The sequence below is a fragment of the Thermobia domestica genome, chromosome 16, assembly GCF_964235325.1.
Source record: "Thermobia domestica chromosome 16, izTheDome1.hap1.1, whole genome shotgun sequence".
Lineage (NCBI taxonomy): Eukaryota > Metazoa > Arthropoda > Insecta > Zygentoma > Lepismatidae > Thermobia > Thermobia domestica.
Genome location: NC_137469.1, coordinates 41,739,998 through 41,763,011, shown reverse-complemented (window position 1 = coordinate 41,763,011; position 23,014 = coordinate 41,739,998). Strand labels below are relative to the sequence as shown.

Below are 23,014 nucleotides of genomic sequence, written 5' to 3'. Positions count from 1 at the left end.
CATACAAATGTGGAATTCTGTATGGAATATAATTTGTTCATTTAGCACCTGAACATTATTTAAGAGTCAAGGAGCGTAAATTCCGTAAATTCCTTGATGAATATTAAAAGATTCAGATGACATTACATAACAGGCTTATTCTATAATCTACATATCGCTTTCCACCACGAAATGTTCACGTGTACTGACTGAAGCGATATCTTCATGCTTCGATTGGTCTATTCGTTTTAATCTTATTCTAATCATAATTTATCTCAAGACAGATACTGAGACTGTAATTGAATTTGGAGGTCAAGCTCTCAGTTCTACTAGAGCACCAGTTGAACTGTGTAATACTTTTTGACATATTGTATAGTCCACACGAAATAACTTGTAATATAGGAATGACTACACGGTGGGGAATTGCGAGTGCCGGCAAAATCTCTCATGATTTTGTTACGGCTTTAGGTACGCTTCCAGCAACTGAACATCGCGTTGTTGCCGTAGCGGCAAGGAAACTAGAAAGTGCCAATGATTTCGCTCAAAGACACAATATTCCCAAGGCTTACGGATCGTATGAAGAACTTGCGAAAGATGGGGACGTAGGTAAGGTGCACTTTAAAATATTTTCAATAAAAAAAAAAAATAATAATAATAAAATAAAAAAATAGTACTATCCTGTTTTAGGGGGAGGGGGGCATACTTAACTTTCATGAACCATTGACTTCTCTTAGTGTCTTATATGCACTCTTGCTGTCTTAAAACTGTTGGTAATAGTATACAACAGTGCCTCATGATCTGTGCGCGTGGATACTTCCTACTGTTGTACTACGTATAAAAATGATTTTATTACATTTAGAAGTAGTAAGAAGCATCCACGTGCACGTGACATGCGATATGTGTTTCAAATCCCCCACATATACTCATACACTACGTACAAGGGCACATTATTATTCTTCGCATACCATAAAACACAACGAAACGCAACGCAAACCGACGTACATTTTATTTTATATTACTCAGTAATTAAATGAAAGTCGCATTTTTACCTCATTTTCAAGTTCCTATATCCTCAATGAATAATCCTTAAAAGACTGCACTTCGTGAGTCCTCGCTAAATGATGAGGCACTCTCGTATACTATATCCAAACTGTTTCTTAAGTGCGCAAATCCATTAATGCGTGCATGTTTACTTTTGGTGCACCACTTGAAATAATTGTTGAAAAATCATAATTCTTTCACTGATTTCCTTCTTCTTGCCCCCTAAAAGATTTGCGCGGGGCGACATAAGAAATACCTCACTTGGCATAGATAAAATTTAAGGGGGCCACCACAAGTAATTGAAGGAAGATGCTTCTGGATGTATGGCGTAAGAACTACAATGCGCAAATAAACCAAAATGTGCTAGGTGGCCACTAAAAAGCACAAATGGTATCTAACCGAGTCAGTGCATGGCGAAGGTGGTGGGCTTGCGCGTTATTGCAGGAGTGTCCGAAGGGAGCGGGCGCGTCATTGATGGTGGGTATACGCGTAAGCGAGGACTGTGAAAATTGGTTTTGGGAAAGATACGAGTATCCATAGCACGGAGTATATTTAGTACAAGGGGTCCAGAAGCACGTAAAAAACACAAAATTAACAGGAGAAATGAGTGATGCAAGTACTTAGACGTAACATAACGTAACCAAATCTAAGCTAACCTAACATAAACTAACGTAAGCTAACCTGAACTAACCTAAACTAACGTAATATTAGTAGAAATAAGCGAAATTCTATCAATTTTTGGAAAATTATGAGGGAATCCTACACAAAAAAACATAAACTAAACTAACCTAACGTAACCTAAACTAGCCTAACCTAACTTAAACTAACCAACTCTACCCTAAATTAATCGAATGTGAGCAGAAATTACAAAAACAGTAACATTTTTTAGAGAAAAGAGCTGGACCCCTTCTGCTAAACATAGGCCAATAGCACTTGTCATAGTTTCATCCTAGTAACGATCCACTTGTAAGCATTAACATACAGATTCTTTACACTGTGCAGAAATACACCGCTGTTGGAATATAACATCTAATAGAGTCATCTTTCATATACACTCACTTATCCATCGTATAACACTTGTAATGATTTTACACTAGTAACCCTACACTTGTAACCCTAAAATATAGCTGTATTACTTTGTATAAAATTCTGTCGCCTGCAGAAATGTCTTTTCATATAACGTATTCAATTTTACCTGTAAGGCTTCCAAAATGTGGTGCCGCAAAACTAGACTAGCACCTATTAATGTGTGCAGATTGACTTTAGGAGGGCTGAGTGTAAATATAGCTTGTGAAGATGTGGCATAAAAATACACCAACTAGAGATAGGTGACCACTAAAAGGGACGAATGCTATCTAATAGTCAGCACAGAAGCACAACCGTGGAGAGTGGAGAAAAATATGACATAAAAACACTCGTGCTGCGTGTGGCACAGTTTTCGACACTTCTTTGAGTTCAGTTTCGATAAGCCCGCCAGACCAAACCTATGTATTAAGTAAATGAACGTAATGAAACCTATATAATCTAATCAAGCTTAACGTGTTAATAAGTAATTATTGCCATGTTGAAAAACTGGCTCTGCCAATTATTAAACCCTAGTCTCTATGGATTAATCAGTCAATGAAATTGCAAGACAGCTAACAATCCAGAACGGAGCTTTGATGTGTTATGTGTGTTATGAGTGTGTTATGTGATAGTATTACGACTCCAAATAAGAAAAAAGGCAATAATATAATCGCAGAATATAGTCTTATACTGTCGTAGCTGTATACGATAGTACCCTTGTGGAGTAAGGTAGGGTACAGTAGAGTAAGATAGGGATAAGTAGGATGGGTTAGAGTAGGGTTAGCTTAGGTTAGGGTGGTTTCGACCCATTTTGTTAATAGTGTAAGTTTTCATCTCTACGTAGGGATACAAACTAAAGCGTCTCTATACATCTGCAGACATGTTCAGAATACAAATGCTCGTTACATTCCCACAATCCAACCATGCGGTAATCTTCCGCGAAGTAGTTCTTTCCGCTTGCCAAATAGTTCCATGATTATATCCGCTTATAAAAAAGAATAAACACAACTTCGTTGCCCTTACATGTAAGATATTAACCATATGTAAGGAAAAAAAGTGATTGTTTTAAAATTTTTCTCAATAACAGGGCTCTACGTCCACTTTGGGGAGACTTTTTGAACGCATTGTGTATATATTTGAAAAATTTAAGCAACAAAAGTCAATGCAGTTTCATCTGAAATACAAGATGGGTGTTGGGCCATTCCTTAAAACAATTTTTTTTTTTTTTTTTTTACAGTGTATCGCTCTACTAACTAAACTACTAAACTAAAAGTCCTTGACACTATTTCCTTGAAGGGCTTAGGTCAACCAGCTGGTAGTTGTTAGCTAAAGAATTGCGAGAATCTTGTAGCTGTTGTTACTAGTTTTTAGCAGAATTAAAAAGCACTATCTAATGGAAAACTTGTTTCCCAAGTGAAAAAGTCAAGGTCATGAACTTGGCAGCTTACATAATGTTATTAGTTCAAAGAACTCTTTGTAATTGAAAAGCGGAGATGCTTCTCTTATTATTAAAACAGTACAACAGACTTTCGGACTAATATAAGGCCAGATTAAAAAAAAAAAAAAAAAAAAAAAAATCCAAATTTCTTATTTATATCTGCTGATCCTGTAGTAAAGGCCAGGATTTAAAAAAAAAATTATTACAGAAAAAAGAATCCCAGGAATAAAAATATATACGTTTTAAGATAAATTTTATCATATCTAATTTAATTGAAGGAAACATAAAATGATATACATTGTATTGTTTACATACAATTTTAAAATAAATAAAACATGATAAATGCAAAAAGGTAGGGCCAAGATATAAGGAACTGAAACAACTTTTTTTTTTTTTTTTTTTGTAAAACTCCTTTATAGAAACGAAAGGAGGTGAGTGATGAAAAACACACACACGTTAATTTATAGGATTGTATTTTTTATGTAATTATTCAAAGTCTCGGAGGTAGCGATGTCTATTAGCGTAGGAATTAGTGTGATGCATTGAGACGTTTGCTGCTTGTTATAAGGGATTTTCATTATGCTTCTTGTCTTCCCACAACAAACATTACAAATCTCTTAAGCAAGCTTATATAACTTCCAGGATAGCGTAACGCAAAGAGTGGCGTGTTTCTCTTTTATATTTAGGATTGAATTAGCTTAGCAATCAAAGTAAGGTTGTGAAAAACTCAGTTTAAAGAAAAATATACTAGTCAGTGGGTTTTATGAGGCAAAATTGGATTTAACCCTTAAGAGATCCGGGGTTTTTGGGCTATTTTTTAGACTTTCAGTCAAGCAGCTACTGCATCGTCACTATTTATCCTAGGATCATGGTTCATACATCGTTCTCTTCAAAATGGAGCTGGCTTTCAAATGATACCACTTGCATGCTCATACCATATACCAGGAGCGGGAAAAATGTCAAAGGGAAAATTTTGGAGGGAATTTTTTTTTCTCGCACTTTGGACCCCCTGGAGTGACCCTGTGTGAACGTAGCCATCTAAAAAAATCTGATAGATAGTACTTGGTATACTGAATGTGTGTGCCAAATTTCAAGTTTCTATCTTGAATACCAAGGGCGGGAGAAATTTTATCAGGAATTCCCACCATGCCCAAAATTACCGTAAAACACCATGATCTCAGGTAAAAAATTTCCTGAGACATCCCTAATTACCCTAGGGTCACGTTTCGCCCATCATCCTCTCTTCAGAATAGAACTGCCTTTCAGGCGGTATGACTCACGTGTCTCCATCATGTATCAAAGGCGGGAAAATGAGGAAAAACGGGATTTTTTGGGTCTAAATATCCTTTTTTTCAAATTTGGCCCCGCTGGATCCCCCCCTGTTTTAACGCAGAGATCTCAAAAAAAAATCTGGTAAATACTACTCGGTGGGCTGAATGTTTATGTACAATTCCAATTTTCCAGGTGCAAAAGTAAGCCCGCCAAAAAAAATATACCGACAATGTCCCATATTCCCGTATACAGAGGGAAATGTTTAAACATTTCCTGAGACATCCCTAATTACCCTAGGGTCATGTTTCGCCCATCATTCTTTTCAGAATAGAACGGCCTTTCAGGTGGTACCATTCACGTGTCCCCATTATGTATCTAAGGCGACAAAATCCCATGAAAGGGATTTTTTGGTAAAAATTTCCCTTTTTCAAAGTTTAGCCCCTCTGTACCCCCCTGTTTTAACGCAGAAATCTGAAAAAATCTGGTAAATACTACTTAGTGTACTGAATGTTTGTGCACAATTTCAATCTTCTAGGTGCAAAAATAAGCCAGCACAAAAATAGTACCGAAAATGTCCAAAATTCTCCTATACAGAAGTATATTTTGATAAAATTCCCTGACACTTTCCTAATTACCCTAGGGCCATGTGTCGCACATCATTCTCTTCAGAATAGAACTGCCTTTCAGGCGGTACCATTCACTTGTCTCCATCATGTATCTAAGGCGGGAAAATGAGGAAAAACGGGATTTTTTGGTAAAAATATCCCTTTTTTCAACTTTTTGACCCTCTGGATCCCCCCTGTTTTAACGCAGAAATCTGAAGAAAAAATCTGGTAAATACTACTCGGTGGACTGCATGTTTGTGCAAAATTTCAATCTTCTACGTGCAAAAATAAGCCCGCCAAAAATACTTTACAACCCCCCCCCAAAAAGTATTACACGAAAATATAAATTTTAGACTTATGACGTCATCACCTCCTATGTCTCGACACAGGAAGGTGTGAAACCATCCGTAATGTCTTCTGCAATGCCTCTGGACTTGGAAAAAAAAAAAAAAAGGACGAAATAGCTCAAATAGGAGAGTTATAACGCAATGTACCATGAAACACCCCGTATGGTACAAATTGTACCATGGGATCCCCAAAGGGTTAATTAAGCCCTATTCGTACTTATGATACTATTTAAGCATTTAATGTTTTATTGTCAGGGTCAGCTCTAGGCAATTCCTCCTCCCCCTTTTCTCCAGAAAGAACAAATCTTAAAAGCCACTATTTTAAGTATGCTATCACATCATGAACAACGAAGTGGAAGGAAAGAACAAGTGTTCGCTACTGTTTGAGAATTGAGTTCTTGTATTTGACAACAATCACGCAATTCATGCTGGGATTTGTTTAACCATTTGCTTTAGCACTGTCATATGACCTTAATCTCTTGCGACTTAAACATGATTTATGAATGTAGTATTCAAATAGAAGGTCAGTTTAGTAAATTTAACTACCATGATCATGAAGTATGTTTCCTATAAGAAATATATATTTTAAATAATATACTTATGACTAGACTTCGGATCGATATGCACTATAAAACGGCAAAATATGTATGCAAATATGCGCTAAAAATCACGAAAATATGCACTAAAAAGGATAAATATGCAACAATCAAAAGCTAAAGTTAAATGAGAAATTTTATTATCTTTAGAGAAAAAAGTTGTATTACTTAAACTACATATAGTTGGTGTACAACTATGATGCATTCATGCTGCAATAGACAACTATGTAGTTTTCGATATTTTCTGGCAAAAGCCTGCATTTGTCAGTCAAAACATTACTGTACATCGAATATATTCCTTAAGCGTCACGGGTTGTTAAGGAACAATATTTCAAGGAAGCAATGTTACTTGCCGATAAATCTGTAATTCGTGCGTCGTTGTTCCCAGGAACACTTTATTTGCATTAGACAAGAATTTTACGTCAGGTTTTTTTGGCGTCTATTGACTGTGCTTTTCGACAAAAATGTTTGTCCGATTGGTCTTGGCGAAGCCTGTTTCGTTATTGAATCAAACAGCTTAAATGCACTACAAAGTCCTAATCATCGCTCTTCTCATCTCGTTATGATCTTTGAAATTGAACTGAAATGAGTATTGATAAACGCAAGTTCGCTTTTAATGTTTTCAGCTCCACAAGTATCCACGGCTTCTTGAATACATTTGTTTTCTTCGGGTTCAAACAGCACAGTATGTGAAATTGAAATAAATACATCTACCCCCAGATATATATATATATATATATATATATATATATATATATATATATATATATATATATATATATATATATATATATATATATATATATATATATATACAAATAAAAAAAATAAAATGCGCTAAGTATTTGTGAATAAAGAATAAATATACTCAGAGAAGTAAATAAACATTTCTGGCATAAGCACATAGTAAAACCTGACTAGCGAAATTGAACAGGACTCATAAAAAATTCCCTTGAAGGTTTTCGAGTTAATGGAGATAAATCTATGAAATGAAAATTAAATAAATAAATAATAAAATAAAATGTTTTAGCGCTCCTCCCTCTACTTTTGGCTCACTTTGATCTATTCTGTATATTGTGCTCCTTGTTCCATGTCTCTAGACCAGCTAGAGAAATAGTTATTGGTTTGGAAATTACTACATAAATTGCACTTCATTCAAAAAGTTGCACGGCATCTACGGCCTTATATGGCGGTTGACTATAGACTAATAACAAGAAAACTAAGATCTTTACAGACAACGTAGTTCATATACCTAAACTCTCACAGAATGTCTAAAATTTTTCTAGCTGCACTCCGGAACTTGAAAATTTCCGTTAAAAAGTATAATTTAACATCCGTTGTTCGCAACACAGGTTCCGACTAATCAAGAGAATTCAACACGTTTTTTTTAACCTTCAAATTCATGGGACCCTGAAATATTTCCGTTTAATAAGGGGCCTATTAAAGGCAATTTTTACTGTATTAAAATCCTGTATTCAAGACCTTATGTTCTTGTTTAAAAGAAAATAAATCCACTTGAAATTACTTTTTGTATCCAATTATTTGTTAATCCCAGAATATTTTCTTCTAGCGTAACATTGTCCGTTTAAAACAGTAAGAATTTACAATGTATAATGTTGATACTTTAAATGGAATAAACTGATTTGAGCGAGACATGGAGCATGAATGGGAAGAAGGTAAAGTTATCGAAAATATAACAGAAGACTTAGTACGAAAGTTACGTTTCGAGAGACTGAAGTGCATATCAACAACACAAGCTTATATTTAAATAATCTCATAAACTCCTTAAAGGAAAACTCAGAAACTTATCTCAAAAACTAACTGCTGCGACAAGTTTTAGATTTTGTAAAGAAAATATTTTAATTAATTGTAGAGCTTATTTTCAAAAGGGTTGTTCATTTCTTCCCGAAATACATTTGTAAAGGATTTCTTTGGGATGATCTCTTTTGAGTAGGCGAAAAAAAAAAATGTACCATTTAAATAAACGACGGAAGGCCATTTCAAAATTTGGGCTACTTCGATCACCTGTTGTGCGTTATCTCCAAATTCGAATTTTAACTAGCTCAGAATTTTGTCCGGTTTTTGTACATTGGTGGACCAGGAAGGAAATGTTTTTACAATTGAAATAAACGAGAGAAGGCCACTTGAAATTTTGGCCACATCGATCACCTGCAGTGCATCTAAAAGAATTATGATTTTAACATGCTTAGAATTTTGTCCAATTCTTGAACCATCAACAAAAAGATATATACCATCCAAATAAACGAGGAAGGTTCATTTCAAAATTTGGCCACTTCGAACACCTAGAGTGAGACATCTTCAAACTCGAATTTTAATTAGTTCAGAATTTTATTAAATACTTGAAAATTTTTTACCACCAGGAAAAAATTTCGTATCATTCACAAATAAACCAGGGACGGACATTTAAAAATTTGGCCACTTCGTTCACTTGTGGTGAGATATCTCAAATTTGAATTTTAACTAGCTTGATGGTACAAAACTACAAAAACCGTGAAAATTCTAAGCTAGTTAAAATTTGAAGATGTGGACTACTGGTGAACTAAGTGGCCAAAATTTTGAAATGATCCTTCTTTGTTAATTTGAGCGTTCAAAATTTTTTCTTGGTGGTACAAAAATGTACAAAAATTGACAAAATCCTGAGCTAATTAAAATTCAGATTTTGAACATGTCGTATTATAGATGATTGAAGTAGGCTTCCCTCGTTTATTTGAATGGTACAAAATTTTTTTCTTGGGTGAACAAAAATAGACGAAAATTGGACAAAATTGTGAGCTAGTTAAATTTCAAATTTGAAGATCTCTCACTACAGGTGATCGAAGCGGCCAAATTTTGAAATGGCCTTCCCTCTTTTAGTTGAATTTTACAAAATTTTTTCTTGGGTGAACAAAAATGGCCAAAAATGAACAAAATTCTGAGATAGTTAAATTTCAGATTTGAAGATGTCGCACTACAACTAAATGGACCTTGTTTCGGAAGATAACTTCTAGAAGATTTTTCTTTCGGTTTTTTTTTTTTTTTTTTTTTTTTTTTTTTTAATCCTGCCACAGGACCACACAATTTCAAGTCCACACATATACAACAGTAGCAACTTTAACTTCCGAAAGATGGGTGACGTGGAAATTTTGTTGTAGGTTATTTGACACTGTTATTTATATCTTCTATTAAAAAAAAGTGTCAATCATGCATCATTACCGGAGGGATGAATCACGGAGCCCTTTGCTATTCTCCTTTTACATGACCTTGGAAGATATTCGAAACCGACAACAATGAACCATTTCAAGGTCTTGAGTCTATTTATATTAGAAACTTGGAATCCCATTTATGACGGAAGTTATTGCACATTAAAAATTATCAATTTGCTCTTTTCTTTAAATATGCATTTATATGCAATAACGACATAAACATGCACTAACCTCCAAAATATGCAAATATATGCACTATAAAACTCGAATATTTGATCCCAAAACAGCTGAAACGAATTTCTGTTTAAATAGCATATCAATGTCACATCAGGAAAAAAACATGCCAATATGCAATAATCCGAAGGCTTCTTATGACACATCTTGCTGCCCTTCGAAACTTGCCGCCCAGTTCAAATGCACGTATTGCACATATGGCAAAGCCGGTCCTGTCTATTGTACGCATGAAACTATGGAATTACTTTGTCACACGAAGCGAATTCTTGAAGCTGTGTCTGCGTTTCGTGGAACACTTTTTGAACCACATAATATTATTACCATGGTAGAATGTAGCAAAGAACTTCTGACATGATCTTTGCCACTGAGAACTGTACGAATCATATCTGATAAGAGATCTCTTAAAATTATATGTACTTTATAGCTACTTACGCGACTGAAGGCACTGGTGTTTCTGCGATGCACGCAGTTATCTGCCTTATGTCATCCGCTGTTACAAAATTTTCTGCATAATTTCCATTAAGATTTAAATCTGTAGTGTTTGCCGGCCAGTCGAATGGACAGTGGTTCTGGATTAACCTCTCAGACACTATTTATCCTGTGCTGTCGAGGTTCATAGGCTTTAAACAGAAAAGTTAAATGCTTCTTCTTGGGATATAATATTAGAAATTGGAGAAATAAAGCGCCAAACCACATAAAAGTTCCGCTCGCTAAGTTGGAGATTAGAGTTTGGTAATCTGCGAGTTCTGTCAAATTTATCTAGTACTCCATTGTTATTCTTTGCCTTTCGGTAATTAGTGCATATAAAATATAACAATGTTGGATGTGACTCATGTTAATTAACGCGTATTTTATATTTTCAGAGGTTGTATACATAGGATCTATCAACACACAGCATCTTCCTTTGGCAAAACTGATGATAGAAAATGGAAAGCATATTCTCTGTGAGAAACCTTTATGTGTGAATGTTAAAGAAGTAAAAGAACTTTTGGCGCTTGCTAAGCAGAAAAATGTATTCCTCATGGAGGTAAGTGCTCTGCTTGTCTACCTAAGAGTTGGAAACTGGAAATCCTTGATTACACCAAGTACAGATCTATCACCAGAATGTGCTGTCAAGTTGAGTTTAAAGCAATGTTAACCACAACAGATGGCAACAGGTATCCCCTATCTTTCCAATATATTTTGTAGGCACGACGTTAGTCACAATAATTGAATCAACTTCAAGAGATCAAACATGCAAACTCCCCCCCCCCCCCAGAAAAATCAATAAATCGGAATAATCCATGCACTGTTATATTGTTTATTCAGTTAGCCTAGTTAGTTGAACTTGAGTTTCGCGTCCTGTTAAGCTACAAGGCTATATAAGCCGTGGATCTACAGTTTAACGTGAAATTCAAACCACATGAGTTCCCGCTGGGAATCTAACCCGGATCTCCCACGCCAAAGGTACGTACACCATCCATGTAGCCACAAGGAAGCTCATTTTGTTTATTTCATATAAAAATAATAATAAAAGAAACTTGTTGGAAGAATTTTATTGGTTGGAAGAATACTCCTAAGTAGCCTGTACTATGTATAAACCAAAATAATCAAAATGTACCTAGGTACATGAATTGTCATATGATTTACACAGTACTTACCGTCATGTGGTCCTGTAGTGATGATAATTTTTAACTCTTAGACATAATACACGATTGCCTTTCCGCAGGATGATTTCTAAACTAAATTGTGAAGATGTTAGGCTGTTGACACTTTAGCTAGGGTATAGTTCTTTAGTAGCAATAATCAATATGTGAGAGCCAATAATGTATATATATATATAAACAAACAAACGTGCACTATTTAAGCTTATAATCGCTAATAATTTTTTTCGCAGATTGTCTTTCCCGTCTTCTAGTGTAGTGCAGTGTAAATTTTGAAGTATGTTCTATACGTTAAATAAGTTGTTAGTGTATGATTGTCTAATCAACTTGTCTTTGGATGTAGTTTGAATATTCTTGTCTTGTTGAAGTTGTTTTGATTATTGTGAATATTGTTGATCCCTACAAAATACACTTGGAAAAATAGTGGATAAGTGCTCCATCTGTTGGTGATAGTCTGGATTTTACATTTAGCTCACTCAGATATGTAGTCAGATTAAATACAGAAAGTAGTCTTACGTATATGCATACAGGAATATCCAAGGATGTTATAAAATAGAAGATCTGCCTGTACAACAAACTCATGAAGCCATCGTCACAGTTTCACCACCCTCACTCTGCCCAATCCGCCCAATAAGATCGCAATGTTTCAAGCCAACATTCATGGCGGAAACAAAAGTAGCCAAGCAAACGATGACGGGAACGAGAGTAGCCAATCAAAAAATGGAGGAAACGAAAGTAGCCAATCAGACATGCCGATGCAAGGTTGTTTTTTGGCTTCATTGAGTTACTAGGATGAAGATAAATATAGACATATCCTCTATTTTACAACATCCATGGGAAAACCTTATTTAACGTAAGTTTTGCTCTAACGCGGTTTTTATTACTATACATACAATACAAATTGGCAATAAGTTAGCGAATTGAGATTTTTAAAAAATAATCAAGTGGCAGCAGTAAATGTCACGTGCATATGGAGATGAAAATGTATAAATCGAGTCGAGTATATGGGTATGATATTGGTTATAATTGAAGAATGAGGGCACAGTGACTCAGTGGCAGAGCGTTCATCTTTGGTGCAAGGGATCTCTGGTTCGATTCCAAGTGCTGAGACTTTGTGGTGGACAATATCGTGTCAGTATTTTTTTAAGGATTCTGACATTTTCTCTCTCATTCCATCAGTTCCATTCCGTAATCGTTCACTTCCATTAATCATCCGTCTCTTCTAGTCTACAGGGCATAACCATGGATCACAAATGAGAAGGACCTAATTCTCCATTCACATTAGTATTTTCCTTCAAAATAAGAGAAACTGGATTAATAGATTAGGATCCAACGAACTCGAATTTTCAAATTGATTGTAACAGTAATTACACTGGATTTTAAACTAAAATATTAATAGATAATAATGATACTGGAATAAAAGCTTTTTAGGGTACATAGCAAATACACTGAATTGTTTAAAATAACATAAGAAAAACATGTACAAAAGTATACGAGGTGTTTTCACTACAGCTTCCGACAGCGAATTGAACGACAGAGCGTACTAGTGGACCAAGCGCTAGGGAAATTACGTACAAACTCATACATGAAAAACATTTTAGGGTTCAGATTCGAAAACAGCGAAATATTATTGCCACTGCTTTTTATTTATTTATTTATTTATTTCATTTCAAGCACCAAATAAAAGTTGGTATATTTATTTTAAGGTACTAGTTGATTTTTTAAATCTAATTAATGAATATATAAATAAAACACATACTCCGTTGATCGCAAGAATTTTCGGTGCGATTTTGACCACTTATTTTGTGGCTTTGTTCACCAGGTTAAGTAACTCACGTAGAAATCGAATCAATTTTAAATACATTTTGCACTTCCGTTGAAATAAGACCTCTTGATTAATTGGTTGTTTATGTAGGAAAAAAGAACTTTACGATGATTTCTTTCTAAAAGAATGGAAGATTTAACAATTCTTTCGCATCTACTAACAATGTGAAAGTTCCCCTTAGGCGCTGCTTTTTCTTTTCATGTTATAACTTGCACACGACACGTCTCTGAAGTAGTAATGCAGCAGTGCCTAAAAGGGATTTTTTATTCATTGTTAGCACTAGTTACTGTATACAAGCCACTTGTGGCCCGCTAACACTTTTAAGTCAGAGTTTCTTAGCTTCTTTCATATTACTTTTTTTTTTTTTTTTCTTAATCACATCCTCTTGCTAGCGCCTCCCATGAGTAACTTCTGGTTTGTAATAAGCATTTTGACTTTTGCTGCCTATCGCGTACAGTTGTATGTTTGTATAGCATTCATTTTGAATTGTATTTAAATATTTGGTCTAGGAATTAATTCGTGCGGGTGGACAAGAGATGGCGCAACGAACGGAGCGTCCCACAGTTCCGTGTATCAACACATGTGTTGCAAACCCCTGTCATCGCGTATCGTTCGTAGTATAGGGCAGTGGATTAAAGCGTCAACAACACCAGTTTGTAGTTAAGTGAACATGGCGCAATTTGTGCCTGATAAAGTGTTTTTGCGGGGTGTCCTGCTGCATTACTTTAACATGCAGAAAAGTGCGACTGAAAGTAATCGTATTTTGGTGGAAGTGTATGGTGACCATGCTCTAGCTGAGCGAACGTGTCAGAAGTGGTTTGCACGGTTTAGAAGTGGTGATTTCGGCTTGGCAGACCAAGAGCGAGCTGGGCAGCCAAAAAAATTTCAAGACGAAGAATTGACAGCATTGCTCGAGCAGGATTCGTGTCAAACGCAGGAATAACTTGCGGCAGCATTAGGCGTTGATCAAACAACAGTCTCCAAACGCTTGAAAGCCATGGGAATGATTCAAAAGATGTCACATTGGGTTCCACATGAATTGAAAGACAGAGACGTTGAAAGACGAAAAACCATTTGCGAATTGCTGCTTCTACAACAGAGCAGAAAGGGGTGATGAGAAGTGGATCCATTACGAGAACCCTAAACGAAAAAAGGCCTGGGTGAAACCAGGTGAACCAGGTCCATCACAACCAAAACGAAATATTCACTGTGCAAAGGTTATGCTGTGCATATGGTGGGATATGAAAGGTGTGGTGTACTATGAGCTGCTGCAACCGGGTGAAACTATGAATGGAGAACGTTATCGACGACAATTAATGCGTTTGAAGCAAGCTCTGGCCAGAACACGACCAGAATGGGAGAACAGACATGATAAACTTATTGTTCAACATGATAACGCTCGCCCACATGTCGCAAATCCGGTCAAAACCTATTTAGAAAATGTCGGATGGGAAGTTTTACCCCACCCGCCGTATTCACCAGACGTTGCTCCTTCGGACTACTACTTGTTCGATTGCATGAACAAGGATTTGATTGGACAGCGTTTTACTTCTTCAGAAGTTATCGAAAAATGGGTCTCTGACTGGATCGCTTCCAAGGATGAGGACTTCTTTCGCCACGGAATCCGTACATTGCCTGATAGATGGGCGAAAGTGGTGGCTAGCGATGGACAATATTTTTCTTAAGGTATTTATGTATTTTGTGTTTGTACTACAGCTTCAATGTGTGCGTACCAACCGCACGAATTAATTCCTAGACCAAATATGTAGTCTTTTGTTGAAATGTATTTTTCTTGTATTTCAAAATGCAGTTTTTCTTTAGTTTCATTCCTCTTTTATTCCAGTTGTTTATTTTTTAAACAATTCTTTAGTTATGAAAATTTTGTTTAATATACCCGCTGTATTTCGCAATAAATAAGAGTATAAAAATGAGAAATTGAAAATGATTTTCAAAAATATTCTTTCGCTACTGGATTCCTAATTACGTTTATCTTTTCTCTCCCTTCGCGACCCCCTATGTATACCTGTCACGACCTCACTAGCACGACCCCCTATGTATTCCTGTCACGATCTCACTAGTGGATCCGATCTCCTGGTTGAGAAACCCTGCATTAGGTTATCTTATTTTGAAGTAAGTACATTGAAACAATTTTTAAGTTGCATTAGTTTTAAATTTAGACATTGTATGCACGCTAGCGACATCTGTTGGTATATATAGGTAACATTTATCCTAATGACTCATTCAAACGACTAACGCGGGAATAAAAGTGACATGTTGCATAGACGTGTTGCAAACGATACTAAATCAGCGCTGGATACTAGCAGTGTTATCAAACTCTAGTGCGAGAAATTGCGTTAGTCCCTTTACTTTTTGATTTTCCCTCGTATTAGCGTGACTGTTTACTATTAGAAATTATCGTTACGCACAAACTGACATGTTTTACTGTCATAAATAGGATGTACAGAAGGAAAGAATCTTCACTTCGTTCATGAAGAAATCACCGTAAAACAATTTATACATAAAGAGGCCAGTTTATCAAGAGGTATTATTTGAATTTTAGAACAGCTGCAACAAAAGTGCAAGATGTTTTTATAAAGTAATTCAATTTTTCATTTGAATGACTTAACGTGATGAAGAAAATTGTAAAATAAGTGATAAAAACGGTACAGCGTAACCCTTGCAGTGCAATCATCGAAGCAAGTGATCCAGTTACATCTTTAAATAAAGGTGGGATTAGTTTATGTTAACACAATCTTCCTACAACTGGTTCGTAGTGTAGGGTGTATAATAATAAATCATTTAATACATCACTCTGTAGCCTGTATGTTGAAAATTGGTTAGTAGGTAAAGATAAGGACTATTTAGACTAAGAGCAATTGCATTTTTGTTGATAAAAAATATGTTCTCTCTTCGAAGGCAATTTGGAGTCGGTTCTTCAAAACATACGAGAAACTAAAGGAAATTGTTGACTCCGGAGAAATAGGAGAAGTTCGTAATGTGATTGTCAATTTCGGTATTCAGGCAGCTGATGTGGATAGATTGAGGTAATTTTTTTTGATTGTTTATATATACGTAAGGGTCATAATACACTTATCTATATTATTCAGTTAGATCCTATGTTTACAGATGAATGATGTCGTACAGGAAAACAGTTGTGTCAAGTTGCACGCAACTACACAGTACTCCATTGTTTCTTACTTGAAGGTATAAGTAATTGTGCCATTGTTTGAGTCTACTTCTGGCCTCCTCCTGGTTTTGTGTAAGAGGCTGAAAATACATCAAGGTTATTGCTAAGGAGAATTTACGTGTATATATGGAAAATAAAATTTAATTATTGAGTAAAGGCTTTTTGTAAGTGCACTTACAGATAATTGATTTTAACGGGAAAGAATATAATTTTGTTTGGTACCCACATAAAAACTTAGTGTATTAAAACAGACGTTACTTTGATAAATACGTCATAGGAATTGTAAAACATTCCGCTGATATTGATAGTACAAGCATGTGAAGAACCTTCTCTGTCTTTCTCTCTCTCAAAACTTATCCACGGAAGTTTTGAGGAAATACCAGCAGAAAGTAAAAAGAAAAGGCTACGTTACAGCCTGAAGAACCTGGATTACATCTGACGTAAAAGACCAAGTCCCAGATTCAATGTAGGATGAGTTGCCAGGATTGTTACGTATTGCTATCCATAAATTTACTGTGTGTATATTGTTTAAGTTTTGTATTCTCGTTTCAGACTGAAAGAAATGGCCGGTGGATCGATGTTGGACATTGGAGTATATTGCCTTCAGTTGGGCTCTTTTGTTTTTAATGGCGAAAAGCCTGAACGAGTATTAGCAGGAGGCCATTTAAATGAGCAAGGAATTGATGAAACTGTCGGTGGAACTCTTGTGTATAGTAACGGTCGTTTGGTAACATTTACTACAAGCATAAGAGTAAAATTTCCAAATGAAGCGTTGATTCTGGGAACGAAAGGTAGTATCAAGGTAAGCACACAGTTAGCGAAGTAGTTTATTAATTAATTTGTAGCAAGATATTAAATCAGATTAACTGTTTTAATGTATATCGAGAAATGCATTTAAGATCAGCTGATACGGAAAGTCCTTTTTCTCACAAGTATCCTTACCTTCTATTGTTTATATTATGTTTTTGCCTAAACATAGTAAAATATGTACAGGTCTTGTTGGACCTTAAAAAACACCAATGGGGCCGCGGTGGCTCAGTGGTAGAGCGTTCACCTCTGGTGCTTGAGGTCCCGGGTTCGATCCCAGCCCCCGCCAAGTGAACTTTGTGGTGGACAAACACCGTGTGCGTGGGTTTTCTCGGGGTTCTCCCGTTTCCTCCCACTTTCTTCATTCCACCATTTGATTCAGTTCTCATAATTACCGTCTCCTTTAGCCTAACCGGCATAACCGTGGGACTTAAAACTCAAAAGATTTCATTTTCATTTCTTTAAAAAAACACCAGATTGAGCTTTGTATTTTGATAGTGTTGCTAATTCAGCATTTGTCAGCAATCCAGATAAGTTCATCGTGTCCTAACAAGAAAGTTTGGACGTAAAATAGAAGACACTCTTCGATAGTTATGGACGAAGACATACTGTAGGAACTTAAGTATGGACAGTTAGGTTCTTCCATTCAAAATTTGGAGGTTGCGTAGTCCCTATCTGTAATGTTTAAAGATTCAAGTGTATGGTTATCTTAGTAATAGGCAGTTGTTTGGCAAACTCTAGGATTCGTATCATACAGTATGTGTGTCTTTTAGTGAGAGAGATACTAGGGTATAGTTTGAAACACGTTATAAAAGGTTGAACTATAAACTGGTGTTGTTGATAAGAAAACAGCTGAAATGCCAATGTCAAAATTGGCAAGAAAATCCAAATTTCTTCGACATCCCAAAGGTAAGGTATTTTTATATTGCAAGTAAAGTTTCATAGTGGAATTTTAATATAACTCTTAAAAGTTTTTAGAATATCACTGTGGCACATTTTAGTTCACAAGGACTATAGTCACTTGTACTGCATGAGACTGCCCACAGCATTCCTATACTTGGATACCCACTGCATCTGGTAGATGGCTGTAGCATATGCTTCATTCGCAGTTCGAAATTCGAATGATATACTTAAACGAGACTTTAGTGTAATTTGTATCATAATTGTATTTTAAGAGTCCATCATGAAACTTTCAGAAGTGAAATAAAATACTGCTGTGACATAAGTAATATAAGCCTTAGTCTCTCTATAATGATAACGTGAACAATTTTTCATTATTCCTATAACCAGGAGAAAACCTATGGCCAAGAAGACAGTCTTCCAAAAGTCCTGCAAAAAAGTAAAAAGCTGTAACTTTGAAAGTACTACTTACAATTTTGTATTTTGTTTGTAATGTTTAGTGGAAATGTTAAAATTTTTGTTGGCAACAATGAGGGGATGTAGACGTCATAACCGCAAATCACGTGACAAAGATGGCATCTACGCAAGAGGAAGCGCAGTGTGTGGCGTGGTTTTGTGAGTTAAAATCTAGTGTTTTAGTGAAAAGAAAATTCCGACAAAAATATCAGAAACAACCACCTGAAGGTTCAAGTATCAAGAGATGGTACGATAAGTTCCTAGCTACCGGAAGTGTCTTGGACTTGCCTCGTGGCGGAAGGCCAATAACCATTGTTGATGATTCAGTCCGTGCAGGAAAGCGTGTTGCGAAGTCCAAAGAAATCGTTGAAACGCAGATCCTTGGAGCTGCGAGTGCCAATGACAACGCTACACAATATCGTTCGTAAGAAAATGATACAGAAGTTTACAAGCAAAAACCGAAAGATGTTCAGGACCTCCGGAAGAAGATACGTGATGTGATTGGGAGTATTACGGATGAAGCACGTCGAAATGCCATTCTTGGATTCCCAAAAATACTTCAGCAATGTTTGGATGTAAATGGTGCTCAGCTGGAAGTTTGGCGTTGAAATAATGCTTGGAAACAAAATTTCAGATTTTCTTACAAGTCCACTAAAAGTTTTGTACAAATACAATAAATGGTTACAAAGTTACAGCTTTTTACTTTTTTGCAGGACTTTTGGAAGACTGTGTATGTATAGAAAGCGTAACATTTAAACTCTTTACAATAACGCATAACAGTGTTCTGTTGTTTTCGAACAATCTGCATAACATGTAATTTAATAACCCTTCATTTCAGCTTCCTGCACCATTTTGGTGTCCACTGTCATTGACCTGTAATGAAAAGGTGTATGAGTTTCCTTTACCTGGAAAAGCGACTCATCCTTTTAATTTCGTGAACAGTGAGGGCCTACAATTTGAAGCTATCGAAGTTCGCCGTTGCATTTTGAAAGGTAATGAATTTCATTGATATTAGTTTCATTATTATAAAATTTATAACATTTTATGAACAATCTTGACATTGTGAAATTCAGTCTGTGTGAAGCAAAGGCAATCTTTTTCTCTCACCACACACACTGACCTTTCTTTTAAGATTAAAATGTATTGCGGGAAAATGAAATATGTAAAAAGTGATCTGATTTGTATCACTTTTTGCTGTGTTTACGGGAAGTTCTCAGCCTGGATTGATGACATGAGTATTAAGTCAGAATATGAACTTATCGGTTTTCATTGATATAATTGGCTATGTTTGCCACGAGAGTTGTTGATTCATGAGTCATAACATCTATTTTTTCGCACGAACTAAGGACAACACGAATAATATATATACGAGGCCTGTACGTCTGAACTTTGCCATTAGATACAGTATGAATGCAGGCTTCCGTAGGGAAGAAGTTAAACACAAGAAAACAATGTTTCAGTATGGCATGCGTGGCAAAATACATTGAGTGGTGTGTGTCATTGTACTACTATAGCAATAACACAAAGTATAAGTACACATGTTTACAGCCTTCCAAGTAGTCATCCAAAGTACTCATGGTTCATTGCCAGCGATGGGGATACCATCTTTCCTTGTTAAAATGGTATTAAAATATCCTCGGTGGTTTGTAACCCAGGATGATACAATTCCTGGAACTGCACTGCGGTTTATACGCACGTGCTCATATTTTGTCGACGGCAATGATGCAGTTCAGCACAATCACTCTCCAAAATTCGAGTTACGAACAATTGTCCAACCAGCTGGTAATCAAGTTTGGGCACCTCAGGTGCCAAGGTACAGAGCAAAGGGAATGGCTCCCTGCTTCCCCTCTCACTGGACTCATCACTGGGGAGTCAAGGAACAGAAATCGGAGCTGTGACACCACAGGGGTTACTCTTCATAATACGGGTTGAGAAACAACCTACCAGACCGGATCTCCGGGGTGAGCGTGTAAACGCCAGGAGACGAAATATATATATATATGAGGATGGGTAGAAAAAAAAATTACAAGCAGGAACATTGCAAAAGTAAGCATTGTAGAGGAAATGTTTCCCGAGAGTGGAGACAGATGGCGCTAGTTGTGTCAAAAATTGTGAATTCGCAGACGCGTTTGAGCGAGTGAAATGGCAAGACGTTTAGAAAACTGATCTCACTTGGAGTTTCGAGCCGTGATTTGTGTCTTGTGGGCAAAGAATATGTTGCCATCGGATATTCACAATCAAATCGTGAAAGTGTATGGTGAAGAAGCAATGAATAGACATGTGGCGAAATTGTGTAGTGTTTTTCAAGCGGGCAGAGAGGATGTGGAAAACTCCAGTAAGGGACCGGGCGGACGTCCAAGTTCTGCAAAGACAACACGGCACAAGTGGAAGAAATGCTTCAAAATGATCGAAGGGTAACAGTTTGTGCAATTTTGTCAGAGCTGGAATTGAGATATGGTACCCTACAGCGTATCGTATCTTATGTGTTGCGTTGTTCCAAGGTGTGTGCCCGCTGGATTCCACGTACGTTACCCCAGGAGCAGAAAGAGATATGAATGACATGCAGTCTCAGATTGGTGGAGCGGTACCACGCTGACGGCCAGAACTTCCTTGATCACAACGTTACTGAAGACGGAGGTTACACCATCTGCCGGTAAAGTTATGGCACCCATATTCTAGGAATCGTACAGTGTGATGTGGCTATTTCGTAACTGCCGATCGTTATTGTGCAGTATTTGTTGACCAGGTTACATGAAGTTATCCGACGAAAACGCCCTGACATGTTGAGTGAAGGTGTCATCTTACCGCATGTCAATGCCGGGTCTCATACTGCTCGCCAAACTCAAATATTGCTGCTGCAGTCCAAGTGGGAAGTGCGGATCCACTCTCTTAACCCAGATTTGGCTTCCAGAGATTATTTCTTTTTTCGGGCATTGAAGGAGCACTTCTGGGGAATAAGGTTCATTTCAGACTGTGATGTGAAAACAGCTGCTGAGAACTGGACAGGGACATCATTTCTACCAAGCCGGATTAGAAAATCGGTCTTGCTTTCTGGTTAACGCCTAAATCTCTTTAGTGATTATGTGGAAAAGAGGCGCATATGTCTCGTTTGATTTACTTTTTCTTGATAGTGCTCATTTTTTTCTCAGCTTTGCAACTTTTTTTTTATCCATCCTCGTATTATACTGGGTACTAATTTATGTCAGAACAATACCGATAATCCTTCCTGTCGGAAGTACATTTTTGGAACAGTTATCTGATGTTATGAGAAATTCTCTAAAACAAAACATACTGGCTTTTCTAGTATTGTAATGGTCTAGTTCCCAAACGCCATGATAAAATAGTCTTCTGATGATTTTCTACAAATGGACGAATAGGAACTTGTACAATGACAATATGAGCAAACATAAAATTCATGCTAAGAAACTGAACAACGTTGAAATGTTCCCTTCCGATTTTCACAAAAATATTGAGGATTTCAAATTTCTAGGGATTAGGTTTTTGGGATGTCGGCATCTATGAGGGATGACGTCCCTTGGCGAACACACTAACCGGGGAAAGGGAAGGAAGGGAGCGGCCTAAGAACATTATGTTGGGTACCATCCCGGTATTTACCTGGTGTGAATGAGGGGAATCCCAGATAAAATCTCATTCAAGATGGCTGGCCTGAAAAAGCTGTTACACTTTTTCGACCGAGTGTTCCCACCGGGAATCTAACCTGGGACCAAAGGCGAGAGCGTTAAAATTTCTAGTCTCTGGGTATGACTATGTAATTTATATGTGATTTTGAAATTTGAGTAACATGAAACGTGAAATATTAATGATTCTAACTTTTTTCTTTAATTCTAGGTTTGAAAGAGAGTCCTAGAATTACACACAATGAAAGTCTGCTTCTAGCTGAGTTAGAAGAAAACATACGGAAACAAGTTGGAGTGGTTTATATGCAGGATTAAACTGGTAGCTGAGATGTTTTGTGCAGGAAAACTGCGATTGCAGCGAATTGATTCAGCTTTTGAAATCAGAATTTAAATTGACTCCTACTCTTTAGAAATTAACTTGATTTTCGCAGATAGCAAATGTAAAACTTGTATCAAAATTTTCTAGTCAGCAGAATGTATGATAAATTCTTGAAATATTTTTTGGAATAAAAATTTATTCTTTCATAAATGTGTTATATTGATTTTGTCAATCAACCTTACATGAACGGATAAAGTCGAGAGTTTCCAGATGTGAATCTTTAGGCTGGCCATCCCACTAAGCAAATACTGGGAACATGCCTTTTGAAACGCCTTGTTAATTCTCTTCTTACACTGTAAAATGATCTGAAAATAGTACAACTCTGAACATTACGCTGAAAAGTAATGAGTACAACTTTACTATGTTTTTCAAACTCCGAGTAAGTTTTCCACCTTAATA

At 36.5% G+C, this 23,014-nt stretch overlaps 1 protein-coding gene across 1 annotated transcript; it reads left to right on the top strand.

Moving 5' to 3' along the window:
- Window positions 1-196: 196 nt before the first annotated feature.
- Window positions 197-22,765, top strand: LOC145673040 (trans-1,2-dihydrobenzene-1,2-diol dehydrogenase-like). The gene is made up of 6 exons (XM_081742373.1): window positions 197-585; window positions 10,644-10,807; window positions 16,165-16,292; window positions 16,988-17,237; window positions 19,437-19,590; window positions 22,448-22,765. Exons 1-6 carry the CDS (start codon window positions 384-386, stop codon window positions 22,549-22,551), a joined length of 1,002 nt encoding a protein of 333 aa, XP_081598499.1. The 5' UTR covers window positions 197-383; the 3' UTR covers window positions 22,552-22,765.
- Window positions 22,766-23,014: the final 249 nt, after the last annotated feature.